Source organism: Rhinopithecus roxellana, chromosome 17, assembly GCF_007565055.1.
Source record: "Rhinopithecus roxellana isolate Shanxi Qingling chromosome 17, ASM756505v1, whole genome shotgun sequence".
Taxonomy (NCBI): Eukaryota; Metazoa; Chordata; class Mammalia; order Primates; family Cercopithecidae; genus Rhinopithecus; species Rhinopithecus roxellana.
Window position 1 is genome coordinate 79,784,062 of NC_044565.1, and position 25,791 is coordinate 79,809,852.

General features: G+C 43.6%; 1 protein-coding gene and 1 long non-coding RNA gene across 4 annotated transcripts in view; one reads left to right on the forward strand and one right to left on the reverse strand.

Annotated features, from left to right (window-relative positions):
- Positions 1–24,509, forward strand: part of LOC115894219 — a 36,609-nt gene extending 12,100 nt beyond the window's left edge. The window contains exons 2-3 of the long non-coding RNA XR_004054246.1: positions 11,934–12,049; positions 18,141–24,509. This is a non-coding gene — a long non-coding RNA (uncharacterized LOC115894219). The remainder of the gene's footprint in view (positions 1–11,933; positions 12,050–18,140) is intronic.
- The window catches only part of CDC42EP3 (CDC42 effector protein 3), a 30,573-nt gene continuing 11,067 nt past the window's right edge, over positions 6,286–25,791 (reverse strand). For 2 of the 3 annotated variants that reach the window (XM_010387052.2, XM_010387044.2), the window contains exon 2: positions 6,286–11,177. In XM_010387052.2, the coding sequence (XP_010385354.1) occupies positions 10,178–10,942 (765 nt within the window). In that variant the 5' untranslated portion in view covers positions 10,943–11,177 and the 3' untranslated portion in view covers positions 6,286–10,177. The remainder of the gene's footprint in view (positions 11,178–25,791) is intronic. The other variant, XM_010387035.2, reaches the window with a different exon arrangement.

A 25,791-nucleotide genomic window follows, 5' to 3' on the forward strand; every position in this document is an offset into this window, starting at 1 on the left:
GGGGAGGCCTCAGGAAACTTCCGATCTTGGTGTGAGGGGAAGCAAATATATCCTTCACATGGCAGCAGGAGAGAGAAATGCAAAGGGGAAACCCCTTATAAAACCATCAGATCTTGTGAGAACTCACTATTCATGAGAACAGCATGAGGGTAACTGCCACCATGATTTAATTACCTCCTGCTGGTCCCTCCCATGACACATGGGGATTATGGGAACTACAGTTCAAGATGAGATTTGGGTGGGGACGCAGCCAAACCACATCACCCCTGTTAGAGGTGAAGGATTTGCTGTGCCCCTATCACTGCCACCCCCACTGCCACCAGGGCAGTGATGTCTCACCTGGTGTGACATTTGGTATCCCCATTCCTTCACCCACTTGTGCCTTCAGAGAGGACTCGGAGCCCTCAGGAGAGCTACAGGGTAGTCCCATAAATAGCCAGGAGCCAGTGAGAGCCAGGAGCCTCTGGAGAGCCTCCAGAAGCCTCTGAGGAGAGGCTTCCCAGAATACAAACATTAGGTGTCAAATGTGCTATGAGGACATTGAGGCATTGTACCCTCAGTACCTGTGGCAGGTAGGTGGGGCCTGGGCCAGCCACAACAGCCCTTTCATTTCCCTGTGGTGCTGTCCCAATGTCATAATTATCTTTGTCATGATGTGGGAAGCACTGCCTGATGGGGCTCCACCTCCAGCACATTGGCTGACTCTCCGTCACCTGGTTTCCTGAATGGTATTTAAATGCCCCCCCATCAGGGTCTGGGCAGACCTTCTGGCCCCTTCTTCAGTTTGCCCTCTGCACACTGGGAAGGCCATTTATCTTTGCCTGGCATCTGTGTGGAAGAAGTACTTCTTAGGCAAAGAGCTCCTGGAAGACAATCTCCCTAGCAACAACGAAGCATCCTCTCTGCAGTGTTTTCTGCTTCTCTGTTGTTGTTATCTGGATGACAGGGATTGAATCTGGCCTCTGCCAGCATCAAATGCTGTCTGGGGCTGGAAACAAGCCTCAAAACATGTTTTAAATATTTTATTTCCCCCATCTCCCATAAGTCTGCCCACCATGCATATGCTTAAGGTTATCCCCCAGCGATCAATTGTGAGTGACGGTGACCCTCCTAAAGGTAGTCAACTTAGCCTGTGGGCTCAGGCACCATACCTGTGTCTGATTAGACACTGTTACCCTGCTTGAACATGTGCCACATGAAAGCAGCTTTATCTTGTGCTCTTAGTAGGAGGTGCTTTCTGGTAATGTTGGTGCAGGGCTAGACTTTTCTCCTGTTGATCCTTTGCCTGAAATGTTCTCCTCTTCCTTGTCACCATCCAGAGCACCACTAAGTCAGTGTAAACTCCCCTTCTTAAGGGAAGACTAAGGACCTGGGAAGTGGGTCATCCTGGCCTTATCTCCTTAAAAAACCTAACTCTTCAAGGGGGTCTTCCCTGTTAACCCTCTGTATTAGTTGGCTAGGGCTGCAATTGCCAATACCAGGAACTGAAACTGGGTGACTTAACAGAAACTAATTTTCTCACAGTTTTGGAGATCAAGGTCAAGGTGCCAGCAGGTTTGGTTTCTCCTGAGACCTCTCTCTTTGGCTTGCAGATGGCCACCTTCTTGCTGTGTCCTCCCACGGCCTTTCCTCTGTGTGTGTGCACATCCCTAATGTCTCTTCCTCTTTTTATAAGCATATGAGTCCTATCCAATTAGGGTCCCACCCTTATGAGTTCATTCAGCCTTAATTACTTCTTCAAAGGCTTTAGCTCCAAACATAGTCACACTGAGGGTTAGGGTTTCAACATATGAATTTTAAGGGAACATCATTCAGTCCACCTCATTATCTATAACATTCTCCATTTTTCTGTATTCTCTCCAGTGCTTGGGTATTGCATCAGTTTCCTGTAATTGCTTTTCAGCAAATTACTAAAAACTTGGTGGCTAAAAACAACAGAAATTTATTGTCTCACAATTCTAGAGGCCAGAAGTCTGAAATCAGTATAACTGGGCCGAAATCAAGCTGTCAGCTCAGCAAGGCTGCACTCTCTCCAGAGGCTCTAGGGGGAAATCTGTCCCTTGCCTTTTTCACTTTTTGGTGGCAGGCAGCATTCCTTGATTTCTGGATCCATCACTCCATCCTCTATAGTCACATTGTCTACTCTTCTGATCAAATTTCCCTTTGCCTCTCTCTTTAAGGGACAATTGTGATTGCATTTAGGGTCCACCCAGATAATCCAGAATAATGCCCCATCTCAAGATCCTTAATTTAATCATATCGGTAAGGTCCCTTTTACTTTTTATAAAATAAGGTGACTTTTATAGGTTCCAGACATTAGAATCTCCTATCTTTGGGGCCATTATTCCACCAACCACAGGAGTATTGTTCATAATATATCATTTGATGTTTTAACAAATGATAATATATCATTTAACAGTTGACCTACAAGAAAAGCCCTTGTTGCACAGGCAGGAGACACAAAGATGTTTTTGCTGGGTGTGTTCAGACAAGATCACACCCTTGATACCATAATCTAGACCCATGGCTCTGTCCTCCCACATGACCTTCGCCTGAGGGGAGGGGCTGGGGACTACAGAGCCAAGGAGTCTCCCTGGGGAGGTGAGGTTTCAGATGATCCAGGGGTTGGAAGAAGTTTCTCCCATGCATTTTATCTCATGGCTGGTTAAAGGGGTGGGCATCCCACTCTCAGAAGCCATTTCACTTTGAATACTTGGTTTACTTCTGGTTAGAAGAGTCTCCAGGAGTGTGGGCTCTGGTAAGAAGGTCCTGTTTTCCCTGGTCTCACACAATCAGGTCTGCTGCTTGTCTATATTTTGCTATCATGACACTTTTACAATTTTTTCTCTCAATTACCTGAGGTACCTGATGAATATTCAACATGTTTATGAAGTCCAGAGTGCCAGATGTGTTGAAAATGGGCAATTTTAATCAACGGTGAACCTACCACTATTTTTTTTTTTTTTATTAAAAAAAGAGAGTGATTACTGAAGCTTCACAAACAGTGCTTTATTTAGTCATAGGAGCCGTGGTCTGGTACTAGGATGGGAGGACTTTATTGGCTGCTAATCTAATATCTAAGATTGTGTTTGTCTGCTTTTCCTTCTTGCCATTTATGGTGAAAAATCTGCCAGAGCATCACAAGTGTTTTGTTTCTTGTTTCTAGTCCCATCCCAATTTCATTTTCATGCAATGGGAGTCAGGTTTGGAAGATAATTATGAATTTCCTTCTACTTTTAACAATGCCCTGCTTACTGTACAAAGTTTTGTCTGAACATTACTGCTTATTCTGAAAAACTCAGTGTGTAGTTTTTAATGTCGTTTCAAGCCTTCTGAAGTTTCAAGTATTTCTGGGGCATTGCTAATGGTTTACCTTAGAATGCAGAAAGAACTTATAAAGGAGATGTCAGGAGAAAATAATAATCTCCTCAGTGCAATCATGTCATTAAGATGCTATTGTTAAGAGTGGGGGATGAGGCAGAGGAAAGACCAGACAGTGACTTAGAAACATGCACATTTGGCATTAAAGCCATTACTGTCTTGAAGCCTTCTGGCCTGTAGGGTGTATGGAAATGTGTCAGTTATGGAGAGTTTTATATTAATCTCCTGTACCATCTAATTTGGTTGATTCAAAATTAGGTGTAATTGCAAGTACTCTTCTGACACTAGGGAGACCAGCCAACAATAACCTTCATTATTTCTTCTGGTGAAGGCCACATTTGCTCTCAGGTAAATCTCTTAGAAAAGCTCATCACTTCACTGCCCATTTTTCTTTGGTCCCAGGCAAAATTATGCATTACATGAACTCACTCTTCATGCTTTTCCTGGTCTCTCTTGCTACCTTGTCCCAGGCCAGTTGCTAGAGACTTGTGCTCCCACAGTGGGCATCTGATAAGTGAGTTCACATTTCATTGTTGGTGGCTTGCAGATGTGTTACTCCTGGAATTATTCTAAGGGGACTCTATGCCTAATATAAAGCCTCATCCAAAAAGGAACCCATCTCCAAGGGTAGATTTTCTAGCCCCGGGGCAGCTGAGTGTAGAAGAAATTGTTTTGAGCAGTACTGTTTTTCTAGAGTCACACAAGTTCTGCCTATTTCACTTGTAGCAACGCTGGCCATGGGTATAAGTATGACATCCTTTGGAGTTTTAATGCACATTTCCTGAGACTTAAAGATGGGAATTTTCTATGGACGCAGTACCTCAAAGGAATTCTTTGGGATTTTCAAGACCCAAAAGTAATGAATCTTTTCACTACAGATGATCCTTGACTTATGGTGGGGGCTACATCCTGATAAGCCCATTGTAAGTTAAAAAATATAAGTAGAAAATGTGTTTTCAATTAAGAACCATCCTATGTTGGAAACCATCTGTATTTTTGTGGATATTTGTGGTGTAAACGTTGGGGACCACGTGCTATGCTGATAATGACCATCTTGTTGAAGTGCCTTGTAGGGTAAGGACTCACCCTGGGAGTAAGCGTGAGTTTCCCTGAGGGGTGGACAGTCCAGACATCACTTCTGGGAATAGGCAGGTCCTGGGAAGTCTGGGCTGAGCCTCAGTTTCTTGAATCTGGACTTCAAGGAGTTTGAGATAACCTCTGGGGCTATGTGTTTCTACTCAATTGAATTGTTTTTTCTACTTTGTAAGCCAGAACTCCTGGCTCTCTTGGGTTCTAATGACCCAGGAGACTCTTCAATGACATTTGGATTCTCCTGTTTCCTGGGGAGCTTTCTTCCTTAATCCTGGGGATACTCAAAGTGTAAGCCAGCCTGGAAAAGAAGTTCCAAGGCTGGAGGATCATGAGGTCAGGAGATCGAGACCATCCTGGCTAACATCGTGAAACCCCACCTCTACTAACAATCAATCAGTCAATCAATCAATCAATCAATCTAGGCGTGGTGGCAGGTGCCTGTAGTCTCAGCTACTAGGGAGGCTGAGGCAGGAGAATGGCATGAACCCAGGAGGCAGAGCTTGCAGTGAATGGAGATGGCACCACTGCTCTCCAGCCTGGGTGACAAAGTGAGACTCCATCTCAAAAAAAAAAAAAAAAAAAAAAAAAAAAAGTTCCTGGGGCTGGGCACAGTGGCTTATGCCTGTAATCCCAGCACTTTGGGAAGCCAAGGTGGGTGGATCATTTGAGGTCAGGAGTTCGAGACCAGCCTGGCCAAGATGGTGAAACCCTGCCTCTACTAAATATAAAAATTAGCCAGGCATGGTGGTGGGCACCTGTAGTCCCAGTCACTCGGGAAGCTGAGGTAGTAGAATCAGTTGAAACCAGGAGGCGGAGGTTGCAGTAAGCTATCGCGCCACTGCACTCCAGCCTGGGTGACACAGTGAGACTCTGTATCAAAGAAAAAGTTCCTTGGGATACTGCTGGTGGAAGAGCTGCCCAGTGTGTTCAGCCCAGGGACTGTAATACCAGCTTGCTTCATCTGGAGTTGTTTCAGGAGACACTTAGTCCCTCTCACTTCCTTCATCTTCCTAAGTGACTTTCCCTGAGCACCTCACATCAGCCTCACTATTGAGGTGTCCCTACTCTGGCCTTCAGGTCTCTGGGCACTATAGACTGGGCATGAGCTTTCACAAAATGTTGGCTAATTTTATACTAATATCTATCCTAGGAACCACCTGTTCAGTAGTCTGATTCCAGAATCTTTTCTTCTTCCACTGGAGTCTTCTCAGGAGTGGGTCCCAATTTTGCAGACCTAGAAGTGGGCATTTTTTATGCCAATCCCTGTTCCTGGACTGTTTTGAATAGAAGCACTACTAGGATGTGAGTGTATCCTTTGGTTTGCTCATAATATTCTTTTCCTTCCAAGAATGCCCCTTCTCTCTAAAATGATCTCAGCAGACCCTCAAGATACCTTTTGGGTCCTTCTCTTCCACAAAACTGCCCCAGGTCTCTCCCTCCCTAGAACTCAACTTCCTTTTTTCCCCCCAATGATCCTTTTGGCAATGAATCACATGCATACTTTGTGACATACTCCAATAATCACTTTATGGTGAGCATAATACCCACTTTACTTAGCTTTGCTCATTTTGATGTATGGCAGACATCTCTGTCTGAGTGATGAGTCTCTGGAATATTAACTCTATTCTGCATGATGGCTTTGGTTTGGGCAGATGTTTTTATCTATCACCCGTGTCGATCTGCTTTCCATGAGGGAAATTTGGCTGACCTTCAGAGGATGGATTACTGACCTCCATTGGGAGCCAATGGAAGTGATATCATTAACGGATTTTTTTTTAACAGCAAAAATGGAAGATAATTAAATGCAGCACAGTAGTTGTAAAACAGATTTCATTGTGTTATACATCACTTCATAAAGTAAGCATAGTTCCCATTCTTCCACGTTTTTTGCAGCATTTTACCATAGAATAATGACTCCCTAACAACTCAGCTGAAAAATATTTAGATCTACTTGCTCTAAGAATAAGGTCAACATTAAACATTCTCAGATGAAAAGCTTGCTGGATGAAATAGTGCACCATCAGAATAAAGCATGCAATATATTTACAGTCAGATGAAACAAGTATGTCCATAAATCTACCAGAAAGACCATCTCCTTCTTTAGGAAATACATGTATTGCTTAGCCAGTACCAATAAGTTAATGTGGTGTGAGTAATTTTGGGTATTCTGGCCTTCCTGAATCTCACAGCCAAACCAACCAGAAGGCTTCCCCTCTGGGTTGATAGTGGCTTATCATTTGGCATCTGGAAACTTCTCTTATTTTGCAGGATATGGCTCTCTAGTGGGTGGGGACACAGGGCAGCACCCAATAACCCTGATTGTATGGCTTACTGACTTGCCTAAGAAAAAATAAGTCAATCATTCAGATTAATCTGGGAGGCTAATTCTAAAATCAGATTTTATGAGAATTGCTAGATTTGGGGCTATGTTAACCTAATTTCCAAAAGAAAAACTCTTACTGGAGAGAAACCATCATCATGTTGGCTCATTCTATTGTGTTTATATATTTCACAGTACAATGATTCAGTCTTGCCAGGTTCCATATTAGGAGGAGGATTAGAACTACATCACTCAGTATTATCTTTTGTCTGTTCTAAAATATTAAGTTAATTTATAGACTTACAGATTTTTTCCATTCCAGGACTTCATTTGCAGGGAGCCTTCAGAAAAAACAGGTCACTTGCAGTAATATAGGACTAAACTGTGATTCTGGAGACCCGGGTTTCTCTTTGCTGTTCAACCAGTGTAGTCTTTTGTGTGTGCTGTTAAGTGATTTCTGGCTCACTGAAATGTGATAATGACTTCATATTTGCGAAGCACTAAGTATCCTGATATTTTGCTCTTTTCAAGCAGATAATTTCAGGCAGAAATAATATAGCTTGTCTTTTGCTAGGTCTCACTAGGGGGAAAAAATCACTCACAAGAGCCTTGCCTACCTCAACAAGAAGGGTCTCTACTTACACAAATGGCTTGGTTTCTTTTCTGGTTATTGGGTCACAGGTGGCTTGCCATTTGCTTTGAGTTTGCAAATAAAGTACATCTTGGGTTTCCTTATCTTTAAACAAGTAAAGATAAATTTGGTGAAAGTGGGAGAAGGTTCACAGGATGAGAACATCAATTCAGCTCATAGCAGGTGTAGGTCTAAAGTGCCTCTTTGCAGGAAAGCAAGCCACCACCAGCTGTCCACCTGCTCTCTGGGGAAGGGACCAGGCATTGGAAAGGCTGCCTTGGGAGAAGTGACTCAACAAAATCATTTATAACCCAGATGTAGCTTTGTTTCCTTTTTCTAATATGGGCATATTTATTGCCATCTCAATTATACCTAATTCAATTAATGGAAGAAAATATACATGAAAGGACTCCCAGAAACTAAAATAGCTAACTATAGGCAAGATGTGTGATTATTTAGACTCTATCAAACAAACCCAGTACTGGCAGGGCTGTTCTCTCCCCAGTACTTACCAGAGAGGGAGCAGAGATAATGCACAGCCACATTCCTCCCCATTTCATGAAATAGTTTCATCTTTACCTTGAGGTCACGCTACAGATGAAGAGTAAAATGAAAGACTGAATACGATCAGTACTAATTAAAATGGGGGGAGGTATTGAAAGAGTCTAAAATTGGCTACAAATAATGAGATACATTGGACTCTTCCTCATTAACAAGATTTAAAATAGGCTGGGAAATTTCTGTTTGGAACTGTGAACTATGATGGGTGTGGTCCAACAGAAAAAGAACACTGGAGAGTCATGGATAATGAAATACAACTGGAAAGTTAAGGAAAGCATGCAATGCCCCAAGACAAGCTTGTCCAACCTGTGGCCTACATGAAGCCCAACACAAATTTTTAAACTTTCTTAAAACAGTCTGAGTTTTTTTTTTTTTTTTTTTTTTTTTTTTTGCAATTTTCTATTTTTATTTTTTTTAAGCTCATCAACTATGGTCAGTGTTAGTATATTTTACATGTAGCCCAAGAAAATTCTTCCAATGTGGTCCAGGGAAGCTAAAACATTGGACACCCCTGCCTAGGGGAACTTGTTTCATCTACTTGGTTGTCCTAATTGCATTTCACCTGCAGTCCAAAGGTTATTTTAGATGATAGAATTGCAATAACCCCAAACCCAAAGAATTGTTGAAGTGGTTGGGAGAGGAGGTCATTTCTGAGATACATTTCAAGGAGAAATACCAGTTTGAGAGAAGGAGCTGGTAGTTAGTTATTGTGTGCAAGTGTTTTTCTTTGATGGGGAAGGAGTGGTTGGCAAAGATCTGTGTATACATTTCCTGCTCCTGTTTCCTTAACCACCATCCTCAGGGCATCTCTGGCACCTTGGGATGGGGTAAGTGCTCTCTACTGCCCTCGCTTTAGCTGCCTTAATCTTGTCTATATGGCACTTTCTGCATGAACAGACATTTGCCTTAGAGGGATGAAACTGGACTTGCAAGAGTTTGCTGTAGAAGGGTTCAAGTCAGGAAGATGCTCAGAAATGAGCACTGAGAGGGTGGCATCAGTGTTGACTTAAAAAAATCTGACCTCACATGTTCATCTTTCCTAAAGTAGAGAGGCTCAGTTTCTAGCCTCTCAAACCATAAGGAAGTAATCAAAATTAGAGCAGATGGAAAGCATCTCTTACCTTAAAGGCTCACATACGTTTCAGAGAAGCAACTTCTCTAGCTAGACTTATTCTTTTATGGTCTTGTTTATTACTATAAACAAGCAAGTTCACTTTATCATTTACTCTTTATTGTGTTGTTTGAAGTACCTATGTAATGCAAGTATGTACTGTACTAAAATACCTATATTTCCAAATAACATTATGTGGTGTAGCCCACAGTCTCTGCAGAAGCATCATGAGTAACCTGTGCCTTTATACTTTACAATTTGTTATTGGTTGCTGTTAAAAGTATGATAACAGATGAAGAAAAAAAAGTAAGTATGAATATACTTTTCCAAACACACACATACACAGCTTACAGTGGAATCTCAATGGAAACAAGTCAAGTGACATCTGATGTAGGATCTATAAAATGTAGACTCTGCAATAAAAAGCCAAAGGCACGTAAAAATATATTTTAACTTTAAAAATAACTTAGTTACAGTAATACTTTGCCTGTGTCTTACCAACATGTAGCTGACAGTCAAAATTTTGCAATATAGATATAGAGGGATATATAAGAACTACAAGAAAATCCCCAAAACCCTAAGTTCAAATGTGAAAACAGAAAAGTTTTAACACTGGAGAATTCGCTATGGTGAGCCCAAGCAATATAGAAAAGAGTCTACAAAAAGGCTTAGGTGTTAAATAAATTGACTTCCTCTTGCTCAGAAAATGTCAGAGTGCTGTAAAGTTCCATAAAAAGTTCCTCAGTGTCACTCGCTCAGCCCTTCATAGCTAGTGCCAATCCTGGCCAAGCCAGATTTCTTGTGTGTCTGCAAACAATGTGTGAGCTGAACATCACCAATGCCTGCTGAAAACGGGCTCTGACTCACTTCCTCTTTTTGCCAAGATAGGTTTTGCTTTGTTGTTTTTTTTCTAAATTGTTTTTGCAAGGAGGGCATACCAGGTAAAAAAATACTTTGTAAGAATATTATTTTAGAAAACCCATCACAAAACTGCAAATACAGCTCCGGAAGCCCTTCTCTTCAACTGTGGTTAGTTTAGTTTTTGTACCTTTTACCCCAAAGGAAAAAAGTTGGCATCCTGTTACTTATTTTTATCCATGACATTCAGCACCTCATCCAAAAGTGAGGGCCCAAGATCAAGCTGCAGGGAGAGGAGGGAACCTGTAAGGTCAGAGAGGGACTCCTCTGACTTAGTCTTTCCCTTGATGAGCTCGCATGGGGTGGGATGGTCAAACATGTCCTCAGCTGGCCAGTCGGGGTACTGTTCAGACAGGCTGGAGGAGTGGCTGTCCCTGCCCTGGCTGGACTGAGATGCAGAACCGCTGGAGCCCCACGAGGTGTCTCCCTGGTGGACTGTCCCATTCTCCAACAGACTGCTTTTCTCCTGAGCTTTTTCCTCCATGACAGGCTCGCAGCTAAGCCTGGGCAGCTTTGCTGGCCCAAAGGACTCCTGTTTGGAATTAAATGTCACCGGTGACAATAAGGGCAGCATAAGAGCTTGGGACCCTCCAATGGTCGGGAGGGAGATGGCATTTTTGAGCACCGGGGAGGGTGTTTCTGTGAACACAGAGTCCGAGGTGCTGTTGGCCCGGAAGAACTCGTTATGCCCAGGGAACTGGCCCAGGTGTGCTTTCTCCTGGTTTCCAGGTAAAAGCTCGTAGTTCCCTTGAAGAAAGGAAATATCTCCAAAGACATCGTGCTGGCCCTCTTTGCCGATGTGGATGGTGTGGCGAAAGTCTCCGAGCGGGGGACTGATCATGTCGGGAGACAGAATGTCCCTCAGTTTAAATTTCTTTCCTTTCTTGTTATTGGCTGCTTTCAGGTAAATTGGGGTCTTGGCTGGCATTTTGGAATTTGAGAATGTCTATTTTGCAAGTGGAAAAAAGGGCCACTTTCTTCACAGATGGTATATGTTTCTGAATAATCCTTTTTGATAGGAACTGTCACATCATTTTTTCAAGTGGCTTCAGAAGTGGCTTTGAAATGAGATGGGGTCAGAGAACCTTCCTGAGGTTACGGCCAAGTGAGGCTTGCTAGAGAGCCAGTTACATCATCCAGTCTTGACCACAACCAGGAGAAACCTGGAGAAGAAACCAAAGCAGGTTATAATCTAAAGACCCATTTGGGTGCCCTAGGGTCTCCCTTTTCACAAGAGCCTGTAAATAATGGCAGGGCCAGTTCCAACTAATGCAAACTTATTGTTTCCCTCCAGTAAGTGGATAAAAATTTTCATCTTAATCTTAAAGAGAAAACAAAACAGGAAAGAGAAAGATCTAAAAACCCCAAATCTATGACACCAGTACTTTTTAGACATAGCCATGAACACATCTTCTGGACATGTCTACAGTTTTAGTCATTTTCCTCTATTCTAAGAATTGCTGTAAGCATAGATCAGTGATTTCAGCTCCTTAAATACAACTGAATTTGTTCTAAAATACATTTTCCTTTTGCTTTGATGTGCATACTAGCAAGACTAATGATATTGCATTGAGTTCCATATGTACATAAGTTAATGCAATAAAATGAATAGTCCTACAAGGAAAGGTGCTGGAATTATTTAATAAGTGACAATAACTTATATGCTACTGTCCTATAAAATATTAGTGGAATACATTCTTACAGATAAGAAAATGGAGATTCAGGATAAGCCCTTCCCCCAGAAAGTTACCTTTTCTCAATAACATATAGCCAAGAAACAAGAGAGCTAGAGTTGGAATCGGGTTGTGGCAAAGTATTGGGCTGTCGAGGATGTCAGGATTTGAAGGCATTCTGAGGTAGGAGGAGATGAACAAAACTGCTTCACCTCAAAGAAATAACATTGTAATTTTCTATTATAGGCTGGGCCTTCACTTGGGAACACCTCTGAAACATTACTGATAAGGCTATATCCTCCCTGCAGTAGGCAGAATTTGAAGGGAGCCGCCATGATCTGCCTCCTGGTGTTAATGCCTTTGTAAGTAGAACCTATGACTGGCTTCTAACCAAGGGAATATGGCAAAGGTGATAGGTCACTCCTGATGAGGTTACATTATAGGAGATTCCATCTGAGCTGACAAGGGAGAAGACTTGCTGGCTGTGGGGAGGTGAGCAGTTACACTGTGTGAGGGCCTATGGAAATGAAATCTGCCAACAATGTTGGGGAGCTTGGAAGTGGATCTTTTCCCCAGTTGAGCCTCTGATGAGACCATCACCCTGGCTCACACTGAATCACAACTCAGTGAGATGCTGGAACTCAGCCCTGCCCAGATTCCTGACCCACAGAACCTGTGAGATGGTAAATGTTGTAAGCCCTCAAGTTTGTGGTCATTTGTTACCCGTGTAGAAAGCTAACACATCCTCCCTGCACATACTAGATGGTAAGATTAGGAGGGCGTGAGCTGTAAGAAGGCATTGGGGATGTAATGTCCTCTTTTGCTGATGAGATGCTCTTATCTTTTGAAAATAATCCTCCACCTCCGATGCTGGCATAGAGAAGCTAAACCCTTTCCCACTGCAGGAACTCCCCAAATGGCTCTACCATGACCTCTTCCCTCAGGAGCTCCTCCCCCTGGATGCAGAGCCTGCAAATAAATATTCCAAGGGCTGGGTGGGTTAGCTTGTGTTTTGAAGGGAGCCACATTTGCTTTGTAGCAGCTGGAGGCTGTCTGCATCTGCCCCATATTTCTTTCCTTTCAGCAAGAGTTTTAAATTCATTTACCAGTGGCAGGTGACAAGAACTGTGCTCCACCACCCACTGACTCAGTAACAGCTAACTCAGTTTGGGAAGCAGCTAGCTCAGCATGTCAGCATGCTGGCCAGCAACCCAGGCCTGAGAAGCCCGAGAACAATGCACGGGAGACAGCCAGCCCCACTCTGGCTTTGGGTGTGGGGAGGAGGCAGAGGAAGTACCAGGAGGTTTGCACTCATGCAGAGCGGGCTGACCATGGAGCTGCCAACAATGACATGATCATGGGTCCTGACACTCGCTCTCATAGTTTTAGCTCTAATTTGGGTCTTGTTGTGGTAACAGAAGTTAATGCTCACGTTCTTCCTGTTAAAATATCAGAACTTCCTTCCTGTATGAGTATACAATACCTAGTCCTGGCCTAGGACCCCTGCTGTTCAGAGGTAGACTTCCTGCCCTCTGGGCAGAGTGTGGCTGACTGCCTGCAGGAGCAGCTGGGTGGCCTGAGGAACAGCTGCCCACAGGAGTGGTGTTCTCAGCACACATGGCTAGGAAGGCAGCTGCCATGGAAAGATACAGTTTGTCCACCACAACTCAAGGGCATGCCAGGACTGCCTGGGGTCAGCTGATGGAGGCAGGGTTATGCAAGGCCAGGTCCCAGGGTAGGGTGCTCAATTATTTAAAAAAAAAAAAATCGATCACTTAAGGCCTGGAGTTTGAGGTCAGCCTGGGCAATGCAGCAAGACCCTGTGTCTATGAAAAAAAGTAGCTGGGCATGGGGGCACCCGCCAGTAGTCCCAGCTACTCAGAAGGCTGAAGCAGGAGGATTGTCTGAGCCCAGGAGTCTGAAACCAGCCTGGGAAACATAATGAGACCTCATCTCAACAAAAACTTTCTTAAAAAATTAGCTGAGCATGGTAACACACACCTGTAGTGTTAGCTACTTGGGAGGCTGAGGTGGGAGGGCTGGGTGAGCCCAGGAATTCAAGTCTGTGGAGAGCTATGATTGTACCACTGCACTACAGCCTAGCAAGGCCCTGTCTCAAAAAAAAAACCCCATGAAAATGTAGCCAGAGTCCCTGCCACTCTGACTGGATCATTCACATCCACCCTTTAAGGATTTGGGACAGTGAGGAGGAAGAGCAAAGGGGGAGGAAATGCATGCTGTTCTCTGAGGGTGCAGAGGAGGAGGGCCCAGTCTGCAGGCTTCCTGGCTGGGCACCTACCAGGGAGCAAGATGCTGGTCAAGCCCCAGCCTTTGGCCAGTCCTTGCCCAGCCACAGGCACTAGCACCAAGGGCCTCAACCAGAGGCTCGCACGTCTTGAAGTTGGGCTTCATGTCAGTGGCATGGAGGCAAAGGTTGGAGGGAAGCAGCAAAAAATAAAAAGGTAAGAAAAGGGTTGGTGGGGAGGCTACCTAAGCTATAGTGAGATTCTGGTGAGTGGGAGATACTCGAGAAGATACCTTCAGAGGCATTTTGCTTTCTTTCTACAAATATTTACATCATATTTACTGCATGATGGGGCATAGGCTTCTAAGACTGTAGAAAAAAATAATTTGAACTGAATTTGTACTATGTGCCAATCCTAAGAGCTCCCAAATACTTTGAAAGTTAAAACAAAGAGTTTTGGGCAAAATGTCAGTTTTACAACTCTAAGTATGTTGACGTTTGTGCTGCTGGGAAAGTATCTGGCAGCTCTGATCTAGTCCCTCTACGGCATCTGTTCTCTTTCCTCCCCAGCTCAGGGGCAAACATGCTTGATCCCAGGAGAGGCAATCCAATGCTGATAATCCAATGCCCATAATTTCTTGAACTGACCACTTCCTCCTCCTCTCCTTTCTGAACATTCTGGGCTAAGTCCATGCAACTTGATCAGTTTTCCCTTCTGCTTCCTGGGTTCACTGCTCTTTCAGAATGTTTGCCAATTACTTATGCAGAAACCTAATGGGATAGTTTCTTCCCTGGCAAGAAGTGGCTGCTCCTGGAGAGGGTATGAGCATCTCCTGGGTACCAGCAGCACTTAATACAAGTCAGTATTTGTTGAGGACTTCTCTATGTACCGAGCATTGTTCCAACCCCTGACATGGACTAGCTGAGGAAACCATGAAGCTGTTACTGTTACTATCCCCATTTTACAAATGGATCACTACTGAAGAACTGATGTCCGGCCACTGCCAAGGCTGCATGGCTACCAAGCACGAAGCCACATGGCTGGGCTCTGAGCTTTGAGGTCTTGATGTGACATTTAATGAGTACTCTTCTGGGAATTCTGTCTGCTCCCAAATTATGAAAGGGGTGCATTCCAAAGCCTGTTTAAAACACAAATGTGTGGCAATGTGCTGGGCTGATGAGGATGGGAAACAGGCCCTGCATACACTGACAGTTGAAGTACGAACAGGTCCAAACTCAGTAGAGGCAGTGGGGCAATATCTATCAAAACTGCAAATCATATGCCCTCTGACCTCAGACGGCACTTACAGGGATTTACTCAACTCAACTTATTTCATATGTAAGAAATAACAAGGCTGTTCAAACCAGCACAGTTTATAACAGTCAAGAGTTGGAAACAACCTAATTGTCCACCTATAGAGGACTGGTTCAATTAAGTGCATCCATACAAATGAATACTATTCAGATCTAACAAAGAATGAAGAAGCGCTTAATGTGCTCATCCGAGAAGAGCTCAAAGATGTACATCATCAAAGGAAAAAAAAAGGAGGAGCAAATGCGTGTATTTATATTTGTACTGGCTTATCTATAAAGTATTTCTGGAAACACACAATAATAGTGACTGCCCACAGAGAGGGGAAGTAGATGGAGGGGGGAACAGGGTGGCAAAGAAATTTTTCACTATCCTTTTATGATTTTGGATTTTCAAATCATGTGAATGAATTGGCTATTTTTTTAAAAATCACAAATGTGTATGCAGGGCTCAGATTAGGCTTTCTTGGAGAGCCAATTTTATACATAGCTGTTAGGTCCTGAAAAGCCTACTATGAGTTACTGATCATAACACAAACATCACGAAAATGTGTCCAAAAGCAGTGTCTGCAATGGCAGTGTGTGGGCATATGAAGACTTCACAAAAGGCCTGAGCCATGTCTCCCCTGAGCTTGGCTATGGAACAGATCACTTTTTCCTTCTGTGAACAGGCTTTCACCAAAGAGGCAGCACGGATCAGTACTTTGTAAAAGGGACGAGATCTCAGAAGAGAAACATTTGTAGTCGGAAGGGAAAGTGAGAAAATCCAACAGGTGGGAGAGGATGCAGGAGAAGCTGCAGGTCAGGGCATGAGCGAGAAGGGAAGTGCAGGCAGGTGGAATCGCCTGGGCCCATGAGGACAGCTTCTTATGCAAGGGTGACTAGTGACACACAGATAACCTTTGATGATGGAATGGGCCTAAATGCCATGACGTGAAATCCTATCCCTCCTCCTTTTTTTCTCTTTTTTGAGACGGATTCTCGCTCTATCGCCTAGTCTGGAGTGCAGTGATGCAATCTTGGCTCACTGCAAGCTCTGCGTCCCAGGTTCACGCCATTCTCCCGCCTCAGCCTCCCGAGTAGCTGGGACTACAGGCACCCGCCACCACGCCCAGCTAATTTTTTGTATCTTTTAGTAGAGACAGGGTTTCACTGTGTTAGCCAGGATGATCTCGATCTCCTGACCTTGTGATCCACCCACCTCAGCCTCCCAAAGTGCTGGGATTACAAGTGTGAGCCACCATGCCCGGCCTCCCTCCTCATCATTTTAAGAAGACACCTGGGTTCCAGGAGACAGCTGGTGAATGACCAACACATCAGAACAGTCAGCATGAGTCAGGGGAACCCCAGGGCTTTGCCTTCTGCCCAGAAGGACGGACCTGCTTGGAGGAAGGGATGTTGGGAAAAGAGAAAAGGAAGAGCTAAACAGGAAGGGCTTACAGGCTGGAAGAGAATTACCAGACTACAACTAGGGAGCGGGTCCTCCTGGGTGTTCCACAACCCAGATGAGAGAATTTTAGCTGTCTGTCTCAGTTAAAACTCTAACACCAGCATTAACCTGTGGGTACTGAGCCATCTGAGGGTGCTGGGCGCACTCACTTGTGTCTGTCTGTCCTCGTCTTGAACCCCTTTCCTGCAACCAAGGGTCAAGTCACTTGGTCATCCAGGCTGGAGTACAGTGGCACAATCACAGCTCACTGCAGTGCCGAACCCCTGGGCTCAAGCTATCCTCCTGCCCCAGCATCCTAAGTAGCTGAGACTACAGGTGCACAACACCATTCCCAGCTAATTAAAAAAAATTTTTTTAAGAACAAGGTCTTGCCATGTTGCCCAGGCTGGTCTTGAACTCCTGGCCTCAAGTGATCCTCCTGCCTCAGCCTTCCGAGTAGCTAGGATTACAGATGAGCCTCACCACGCCTGACTCTCTCGTTTTCTTGCATTTCTCTACACCCACTCTCTTACCTAAATCTTAAAAGACAGACAGAAAGGTTCTTATAGGTAGCCCTTCCTCAAAAACCTTGACCCTGAAATTTGAACTTTCCACAATTATTCCTGGTTTCTTTCTAGTTCCACAAACGTTCTCCTAGTTCTTGGATCATGGTTTGCTTTTTCCCTTCGTAGATGATGTTGGATATAATATTCATCTCAGAAATTAGATTCCTTTAAAAAATGCTCTAGTTCCTGGGGCACTAGAAGAAAAGATTTGCCAACAAGTGTTCAGCTTGCCAGTCAGTCATGTGGCAGGTCAGAACATGTGGCAAGCAGACAGGTGGGCACAATGCTGCTGAGAACGGACATGCTCCCTTACAGGTTTTCTGAGAAATGCAAGGGTTTCAATACACAAAAGGACCTGAGAGGAAGCTATGGCCATGGTTTTGATAAGGAAGAGAGCTAGTTTCTTGTGACTGACTGAAGTGTAAATGACAGTGATAATAATAGAAATAATCACAGCAGTAATAAATAATTCAGTTAAGAGAAAAACTGAAGCGGTGTTTTGCTTCATTTCTTACCATCCTTTTGGCAAACAGAATGATGCTGAAAATACCAAAACAGGGCAGCAGCCAGGAGGAGGAGAAAATCAAGGGGTTATAAAAAATGACAGAAAAATCAGTTCCTAAGTTACTTAAGAGTTGACGCACTGGCAACTTACAGGACTCTGAAAAGAACAAAGGGGTTGGGATATTTTAAAAATTCCATTTATTTTAAAGGAATGTTTGGTTTGCCTACTAATTGTTTTTAGATTCTTAGTGGAGAGAAAGAATAAAAAAAATTTGCATCCTGCAAAACAGGTTGCAGTGTTAATTTAAAACACACACGTATAAAAACAGGGGCAGGTGGGGTGAGGGGTGCTACTGTCCCCAGGGACCTGAGGCTCTGTTCTTTTCTCCTCCTTGCAGGAAGTGAGCCTGCATCCGACTTCCCCTTTCTGGCTTGGTTGTCACATCCTTCAAGGACATTCCAGCTTCTGATCACTTTTCGCTTTGCCTCAGCACAGTCGCATCGATGCAGCCAGCCACGGCACCACTGCACCATCTGAGCCCCATGCCGGAGTATCCAGTGACTCCTCCTGCATGTTGGAACCAAGAGTCCTAGGGGAGGATGACGACTCGGCCAAGTACCCTCCGCCACTTCCCTACCCCCAACCATCTGTGGGCTATGTCTCTCTGCTACCAACCAGAAGATAATTCCACTGTGCCAAGCGCCCAGAACATGACCCTGGGCTCCACATTTAGAAGGGATAAAGGCTACCTGGAACATGTCCCCGCATGTTCAGAGCAGGACAAATGGGAGGAAGTGAAGGAGCTCGGTTGGGACACGTGAGAAGAGATGGAAGGAATAGAGCAGCTTAAAGAAAACTCATAGAAAACTAATCTTAAAGGATCTGAAGGATTCATTTAATTGTAATGAAAAAGAAATTAACTTGTTCTGCGAGGCCCTAGAGCTAAGCAGAAACTACAAGGGAACAGATTTTGGCTCCTCTAAGTAACAACTCAGGTTTCTCAAAAGATGGAATGGGCTGTGGTGGGGAGGGGACAGCAAGTATGGCCATGGGATGAGGCTCTCACAGAGGCGAGGGCGGATACCCTGCACCTCCCCAACAGTGCGTGAAGGGAGGTGTTCACGTTCCCATTTACTCTGAGTTTCCTATATGGGAACATGATCACTGCCAATTTCCTTATGGTCCCAAGTCACTTTCCCATAGAAAAACGCACACAGACTTTCCCTTGAAAAGGCTTTCTGTTTGAACATGGCAGTCTTCTTACTAATTTAGAAATGACCAGCCAATCTTTGGGATCAGAAACACTAAAATATTTCTACAGCATGGGCGCTCACATCAATCCTTTCAGAAACCTCTGTAGGAGTGCTTCTCCGAATAATTTTAAAATCAAAGGGGGAAAAAACCCCATAGTGTTAGATTTTCATTTAAGTTCAATGTTTAATTTCTAAGGCGAAAATCAGTGTAACCAGAAGCACCCAGTAACCAGCATCCTGAAGGGGATGTTTTTCATATTTTCAGTCTGTTTAACTCCACCCATTTGAGAAGATAAGAAGATGCCTTTTCTATTTTTAGATTCTTACCCTCTCCCCATATCATCTAAACTGAGGACATAGCTCTAAGCTTCAGACTATGAAACTCGTAGCTGGCTCCCCAGCTTCTGAGCTCTGTTATGCAAATGAACTTAGCCAGAATGAGCAGGTGGTATTTTACAGACCCATTTAAAGTCTGATACATCTCACCCTCCATGATTTTAAAGGGACTTTTCGTTTGTGATTCAGCTACAGCTTGAATTCATTGTTCTTTTACAACCCTGATTATATACAGACCCACAAATACCATATGTGAGGCTCAGTGCTAATTTGTGTACACGTCTCACTTTTATGGGATCTAATTTGAAAGATCTTTTAGAAGCAAAATTGGAAGACAGAAGGTCCACCTCACATAGTACCAAGTCTGCACTTTTGAACAGAGGCCATTAGGGCCTTTTTTTCCTATAAAAATGAGTTACTGGGGAAGACTCAACGTGGACATTGATCTCTGGCAGTTACAACAAGGCAGGAGGAGGGCAAGTCCTCTCATGCCTGCTTCATTTATCAGGATGCGTTTTGCATGGCACCAGGGCTGGTCAGAAGCACCCAGGCAGGCACTCTAGTTTCACACATGTGAATCTCTGATAAGGCCATTGCTGCGAACTGCTCACGTGCTTCTGTAACTAATGGATCTGACTTGGTCTGTGATGCTGCAAGGACAATATCAATACAGGAAAAGAACTTGACTGAAGTTTTCAGCAATATTCTGCCAGGATATTCATTCTAATCTCTGCTCAAAAGCAAGGAACGTGATTAAGTTGCTCACAAAATAATATTTAAGTCAGCAATTATTCGATGCAGTACTCCAGTTCTGGTAATGGTAATTTCAAATGATCCCAAATAATAAGCTGACAATGTCCAGAAATTCAGATTATGGTCATCTGACCCATACTACCTTGGAGAGCAAAGTTCCTAGCCATTTGCCTTTATGCCACATTCTCAAGTTTAGGCCCCTTGAATATTCTAGTTCTCTGATGGGGTAAAGGGACAAATACAGGACTTCCATGCTATTCTGTCACCCTGCTAGGGCTGTCTACAATAATCCATGTTCCTTGGATGGGCTGAAACATGGCTTTTCTGTATGATACCAGCACTGGCTATATGTGGAATCTGGGGGTCGTCATTCTACTCTCAACCTACTTCCACTGCCAACATCCTTGTGTTATTTGTATACATGTTAGTACAAATATATTTGCTGAATGAGTTCCCTCTAAATAGGCTGAAAGCTCTTCTGTGAGGATGAGCTTATTCATCTTTTTGCCTGCCACAACACATGGCCCACAGGAAACTTTAAATTCACAAGTGTTAAATCCATAATCCCTGCTAGACTTTCCATCATGAGAGCCAGGTTGACTTGCTCCCGGGGGCCAAACCCTAGAGCATGTCTACAGAGGCTCTCTGGAAACTGACAAATCTGAAAGGCTTTGTTCTCTAAAGAATTTACACCTGTAAAGAGTAATAGCTAGCATGAGTGCTTTCTGTGGGCCAGACAGGCATGTAATGCTCAGCACATACCTCTTAGGAAGCAGTGTTAGATGAAGCCTGTGTCTCTGGTCAATCACCCAGAGGAGCTAGGATTCCAGCCACAGCTGCATTCTGTAGCCACTGCTGATTTGATAACTCGAGGACTGCCAACCTGAAGACTATGTATCTTAAGTCTGTCTGACAGCACCAAGAGGAAATGACACACCAAGAGCGCAACACTGAAGAGAGGTGGAGATGATAACCTGACCATGTCAGAAGCCAAGAATGAGTAGAAAGGGTCCTAGACACAGTCCCTCCATCTCGAACTCACTAGGACTTTTCAGTATTTTTGCTCTTGTCAAAAAGAATCTCAAAAGGGATGTGACTTTGTGGTAAACGTCAAAAAATTAGAATTCTTTGGGTGTATACCGAGTTAATGGGTGCAGCACACCAACATGGCACATGTAACAAACCTACACATTGTGTACCTGTACCCTAGAACTTAAAGTATAATAAATAAATAAAGATTAGAATTGTAAAGTAACAAAGACCCCCTGATCCTCGAGGAGAAAAACATCCTGTTCTTAGAAAATCGTGTTAAGTGCTGTTCATTCTTTTCCCAGAGGAAGCCCATTGCATGCAACAGTGAACAATCACAGCTTTCACTGGGACAATAGCTCCGGAGCTTCCTAACTGACACTGCATTTCCCTCCTAACCTGAAACTAAGAACCTTGTGTTCCCTACATGGAAAGCTCTCCCACCTTCTTACCATCAGCCTCTATTCACAACATCCTCTGAGACCTGCTCCAGACTCGTTTCCTTCCTGGAGGAAGTCTACTCCAATGCACCTCACGTAATCCAGCCTTGCTACTGCTTTGCTTAGGGGGTTTCTTAGGGGTTGTGGAGGGCTTGTATTACGTGATTTGTTGTTTTCCTGTTTTGTGGTTTTAATGCCTGCTATTTCCAGGTGGGTGGTGAGCTCAAAAAGAATAAGGTAAGCAAAAGGGCTATAAATGAGTGCTACTGTTGAGAAAACTCCCCTCCTCTTTATGCTGAGTCACTTACAGAGCCTCCTCTTGAGCTGGGGACACAGAAGGCCCTCAAATTTTACTGAATAAGCTCTTCTAGTTTTCTTTCTGACCATCCCTTAAGTCAAGGGTCTACAAGCTACAGGTAGGCCAAATCTGGCCCCCTGCCTGTTTTTATAGATAAAGTTTTATTAGAACACACCTATGCCTATTCATTTATGTACTGTCTACAGCTCAGTGGGGTTCTCAACTGAGGGTGATTTTTGTTCCCTACGCAATATTTGGCAATGTCTGGGAATATTGCTGATTTTCATGACTGGGAGTGGTGTGCTCCTGGCATCTAGTGGGTAGAAGCCAGGAATGCTGCTCAACTTCCTACAGTGCACAGGACAACTCCCCAAAGCAAAGAATTATCTGGCCTCAAATCTCAGTAGTGCTGAAGTTGAGAAATCCCAGTAAAGGTGCTTTTTTTGCTCTATCAGGTCAGAGTTGAGTAGTCTGTGACAGAGACTGTATGTGGCTCTCAAAGCCCAAAATATTAACTGAGCCCTTACAGGAGAAGTTTGAACCCGTCTTAAATGTTGGCATTTTCATAGGGTTGGATGGCTGCTGCCCATCCCCCGCTCCTCAACAATTCCCCTGGCAATCACATACCACCTCTACGGATAACTTCCAAATCAGTACCTTCAACCCACATGCATCTACTTAAGTCCAGACCAGTGCTACTCAAAGTGGGTTCATGCAGTCCATGATGAGATAAATACAGAAGCTGAAAGCAAGATCTTTTTGACATTGCCATAACATCAAACATGTGACCAATAGATTTTTTCTTACTGAACAGGCTATTGACAAGTTTGGGAGCTGTATGCTGTTGAGCTTACATGGGGGTTGTGTGTGGCCCAAGCTCCATATTCCTTGTGCACAGCAGTACTGTACAATGAATTGGAAATGGAAACAAAAAGACAGTGGCCCTTCCCAGAGAGTTTGAGAAGCATTGGCCTTTTCTTTCCCTTATATTCCAGACCTCTCTACTTTGCTTCCCTCAGATAGTCATAAACCTTGTCCCAGATGGGATTTGCCATTTTTCTTCCCCCTGCCTGTCCCAGGCATCTGCTTCCCCCACTATGCTTTCCTGGTAAATGGCAGAAGTCACTCAATTCCAAAACCTAGCTATCATCCCTTCTCCCCGCCTCCCTCGCTACATCAAGTCCTATAGTTCTATCAGTCTGTCTGGACTGTCTCTCCTCATTCATCATCCCTGCTCCATCAGCCTTATTCCTGGCCCCCATGATCTTTCTGCTGCACAAGGACATTTGCCCTTTACCTACCTCCCTGCCTCCCTGGTCCCTCCACCTTATCTTCCAGTCTACACCAGAGTGAGGTACCTAGAATCCTCATGTAACCTTATCACTCTCTGCTTTAAAACCCTTTCAAGGGTTTTAAGGGCAGGCCTGCCCCTACAGCCTGGAGATAAGATAAAATAGCTTGTGAAGCCCACCTCCGCAATCTGGAGGGCCTGCTACACTTGCAGCTGAATCTCCTGCCAGTTCCCCATGGCATCCTGTGTACACCTCAAACCTAGAAACTATCACACTGGATTGTTATCACTACTTATTTAACTCTTCCCCAACCAGGCTATAATCTGGGAGAGAGAACGGAGATCTTGTTCATAGCAGATACTGAAAAGTTGAATGGATAAATAAATGAGAAAGCTTGAAAACCATTGCTGTGCCTCTTCCTCTTCAACCCTGCCCCCTCTGCTGAAAATGCAAGATGGAATCTATGATTCTTACAGAAGAAAACAAACATGTAACAAGAAACTGTCTCCTTTTCGTGTGGCAAAGGCTATCTTTCATTTTTCCATCTGTAAGCCATTTTAACCTTCCTCTATCCATACAGGGTAATAGTTTAACAGTGTATCAGTGCAAGCCAGAGTAATTCTACAGGACCATACAGATCTTTGGCAAATATACAGATAAAAAATATAGATTTTTAAGGCAAATATTTGTGGACATGCTGTTTGAAAGTGATACGACTCCTATCCCTGACTGCAATGTGCAAACAGTGTCTTAGGTAAGACTCAAGGAAAATTAGACAATACAGTCCCCTGAATTCAAACTCACTGATTCTACTTAAATCAAACTTAAGGAAAGAGGCCCTGGAGCAACAATGAACTTGCTCTTTTCTTGTTTCAAAATGAGATGTGTTAAGGGAGAACTTGGCTCATTTGGCCTAAAATGTACAAGGGAGCTTCAAGAAACTATAATGGACAGTCTACAGGAAAGGGTTGTTTGGAAGATCAATATGTAACTGGCACAGATCAGATACGTGGGGAAAAATAAACCTATCAAAACATTTGCCAAACCAAACCAAATGAAACACCGATTGTATGGGCCAAGCAAACAGCTAACTCACTGCTGTTCCTGGCCTTAGAGGGGAAAGAGCTGGGCCAAAACTATGAGCCAGTCCTGTAAGACGCAGAAGCCCTGATACACTGGGTACCAGTTACCTTCATGTAAAATGGAGATAATCATCCCAAACTTTATAATAACCACAGGTTGTCAGAGCTGAGTGTGAAAATCTACAGTGCTATGTAAACACAAGGCAGTATCTTTTCCCCAAATGAGAAACCAGACTGTCTACTGAAATACAGGGTGGAGGGGAAACTATTCGAATTGCCAAAATAAACACTTCTATTTTCTCCTTAAATTTCGCCTGTATCACTCATTAATAAAATGGTTCCTATTGATCCTGTAGACAGTCTCCACAATTGGAAGGGATTCCTACCACCAGCTTGATGAGAGGTTAATTCCCCTGTCCATGGGACATAGGGCTGGGGCTATCTTCTCATTCACATCTACATGCATTGGTTATCTCCAGTTGGGGCTATTCCAGCCTTGGGAACAAATGAGACGTCCCTGAGTTGGGAAAATTACAACTACTACTATACAGGTCAGATAAAAGCGGTGTTTTAATACCAACTTGGGATCTCTTATAGTAGCCCCTGACCTTAAGACATAAATAAATACAAACAATCTAACACTTTTTTCTCCTAAATTCTCTGGTGACCTACTTACTTTACTTTATGGATGATTTTAAGAGGAAAATCCTTTTACTTCCATTTAAAGTTCATTTTAAGTTCATTTGGTTTTACTTTTTAAAGGAAGCTGAGACCAACGGGGGGAATATTACCTTCTCTGATTTATTCAACTTCTATTTTGCCTCTACCTTAAGGTTAAAAAAAAAAAAAATAGAAAAGTAAATGGAATGAACCTCAAAGTGACAAGACCTGGAAGTGATGGGATCTGGAGGGTGTAGGGTTAGGGAGTGGGCACAACTAACACTGTCAAAGGGAAATGGAAGGCCAGAGTGGAGCAGTAATCATTGGAAGGGACTTCATACCATATGGGAGTCCAGATTGCCAGGCCTGATGAGTAAGGAGAGCCTAAGGTCCTGAAATCACTTGTCTCCTTTTGATCATGAAACCATTTATGAAAACCTTTTAAAAAACTATAGGGAGTAGTATGTATTTATGTATATTATATATAGTGTGTGTATACAGTGTGTGTGTGTGTATATATATATATAGTGTGAGTGTATATATACACACACACAGGCAAATGATTTGATTTTCCAAAAGGAAGAGACAATTACTTGGTGACTACTATCACATCTATCTTCAGTAAAGGTCTAGGTTTTGAACACTTAAGAGATATATGCTCAGCCGGCACTGATAAAAAGTTCACTGGCACCTCACTTGCTTATACACATGACATAGTTGCTAGAAGGGTCGATTACTTGTAATCTGCCAATCTTAGCCAAGTCTTAAAGGGATCTTATTGATAGGGCAAGTGACATGGAAGACACAGAAGATGCACTTACCAATCTAAACTGGAGACCCAGAGGGAGCCTCAATGTGCCGATGGCTAACTGGGGTCCAGAATTACCTGGACCAAGAGCTGGGGC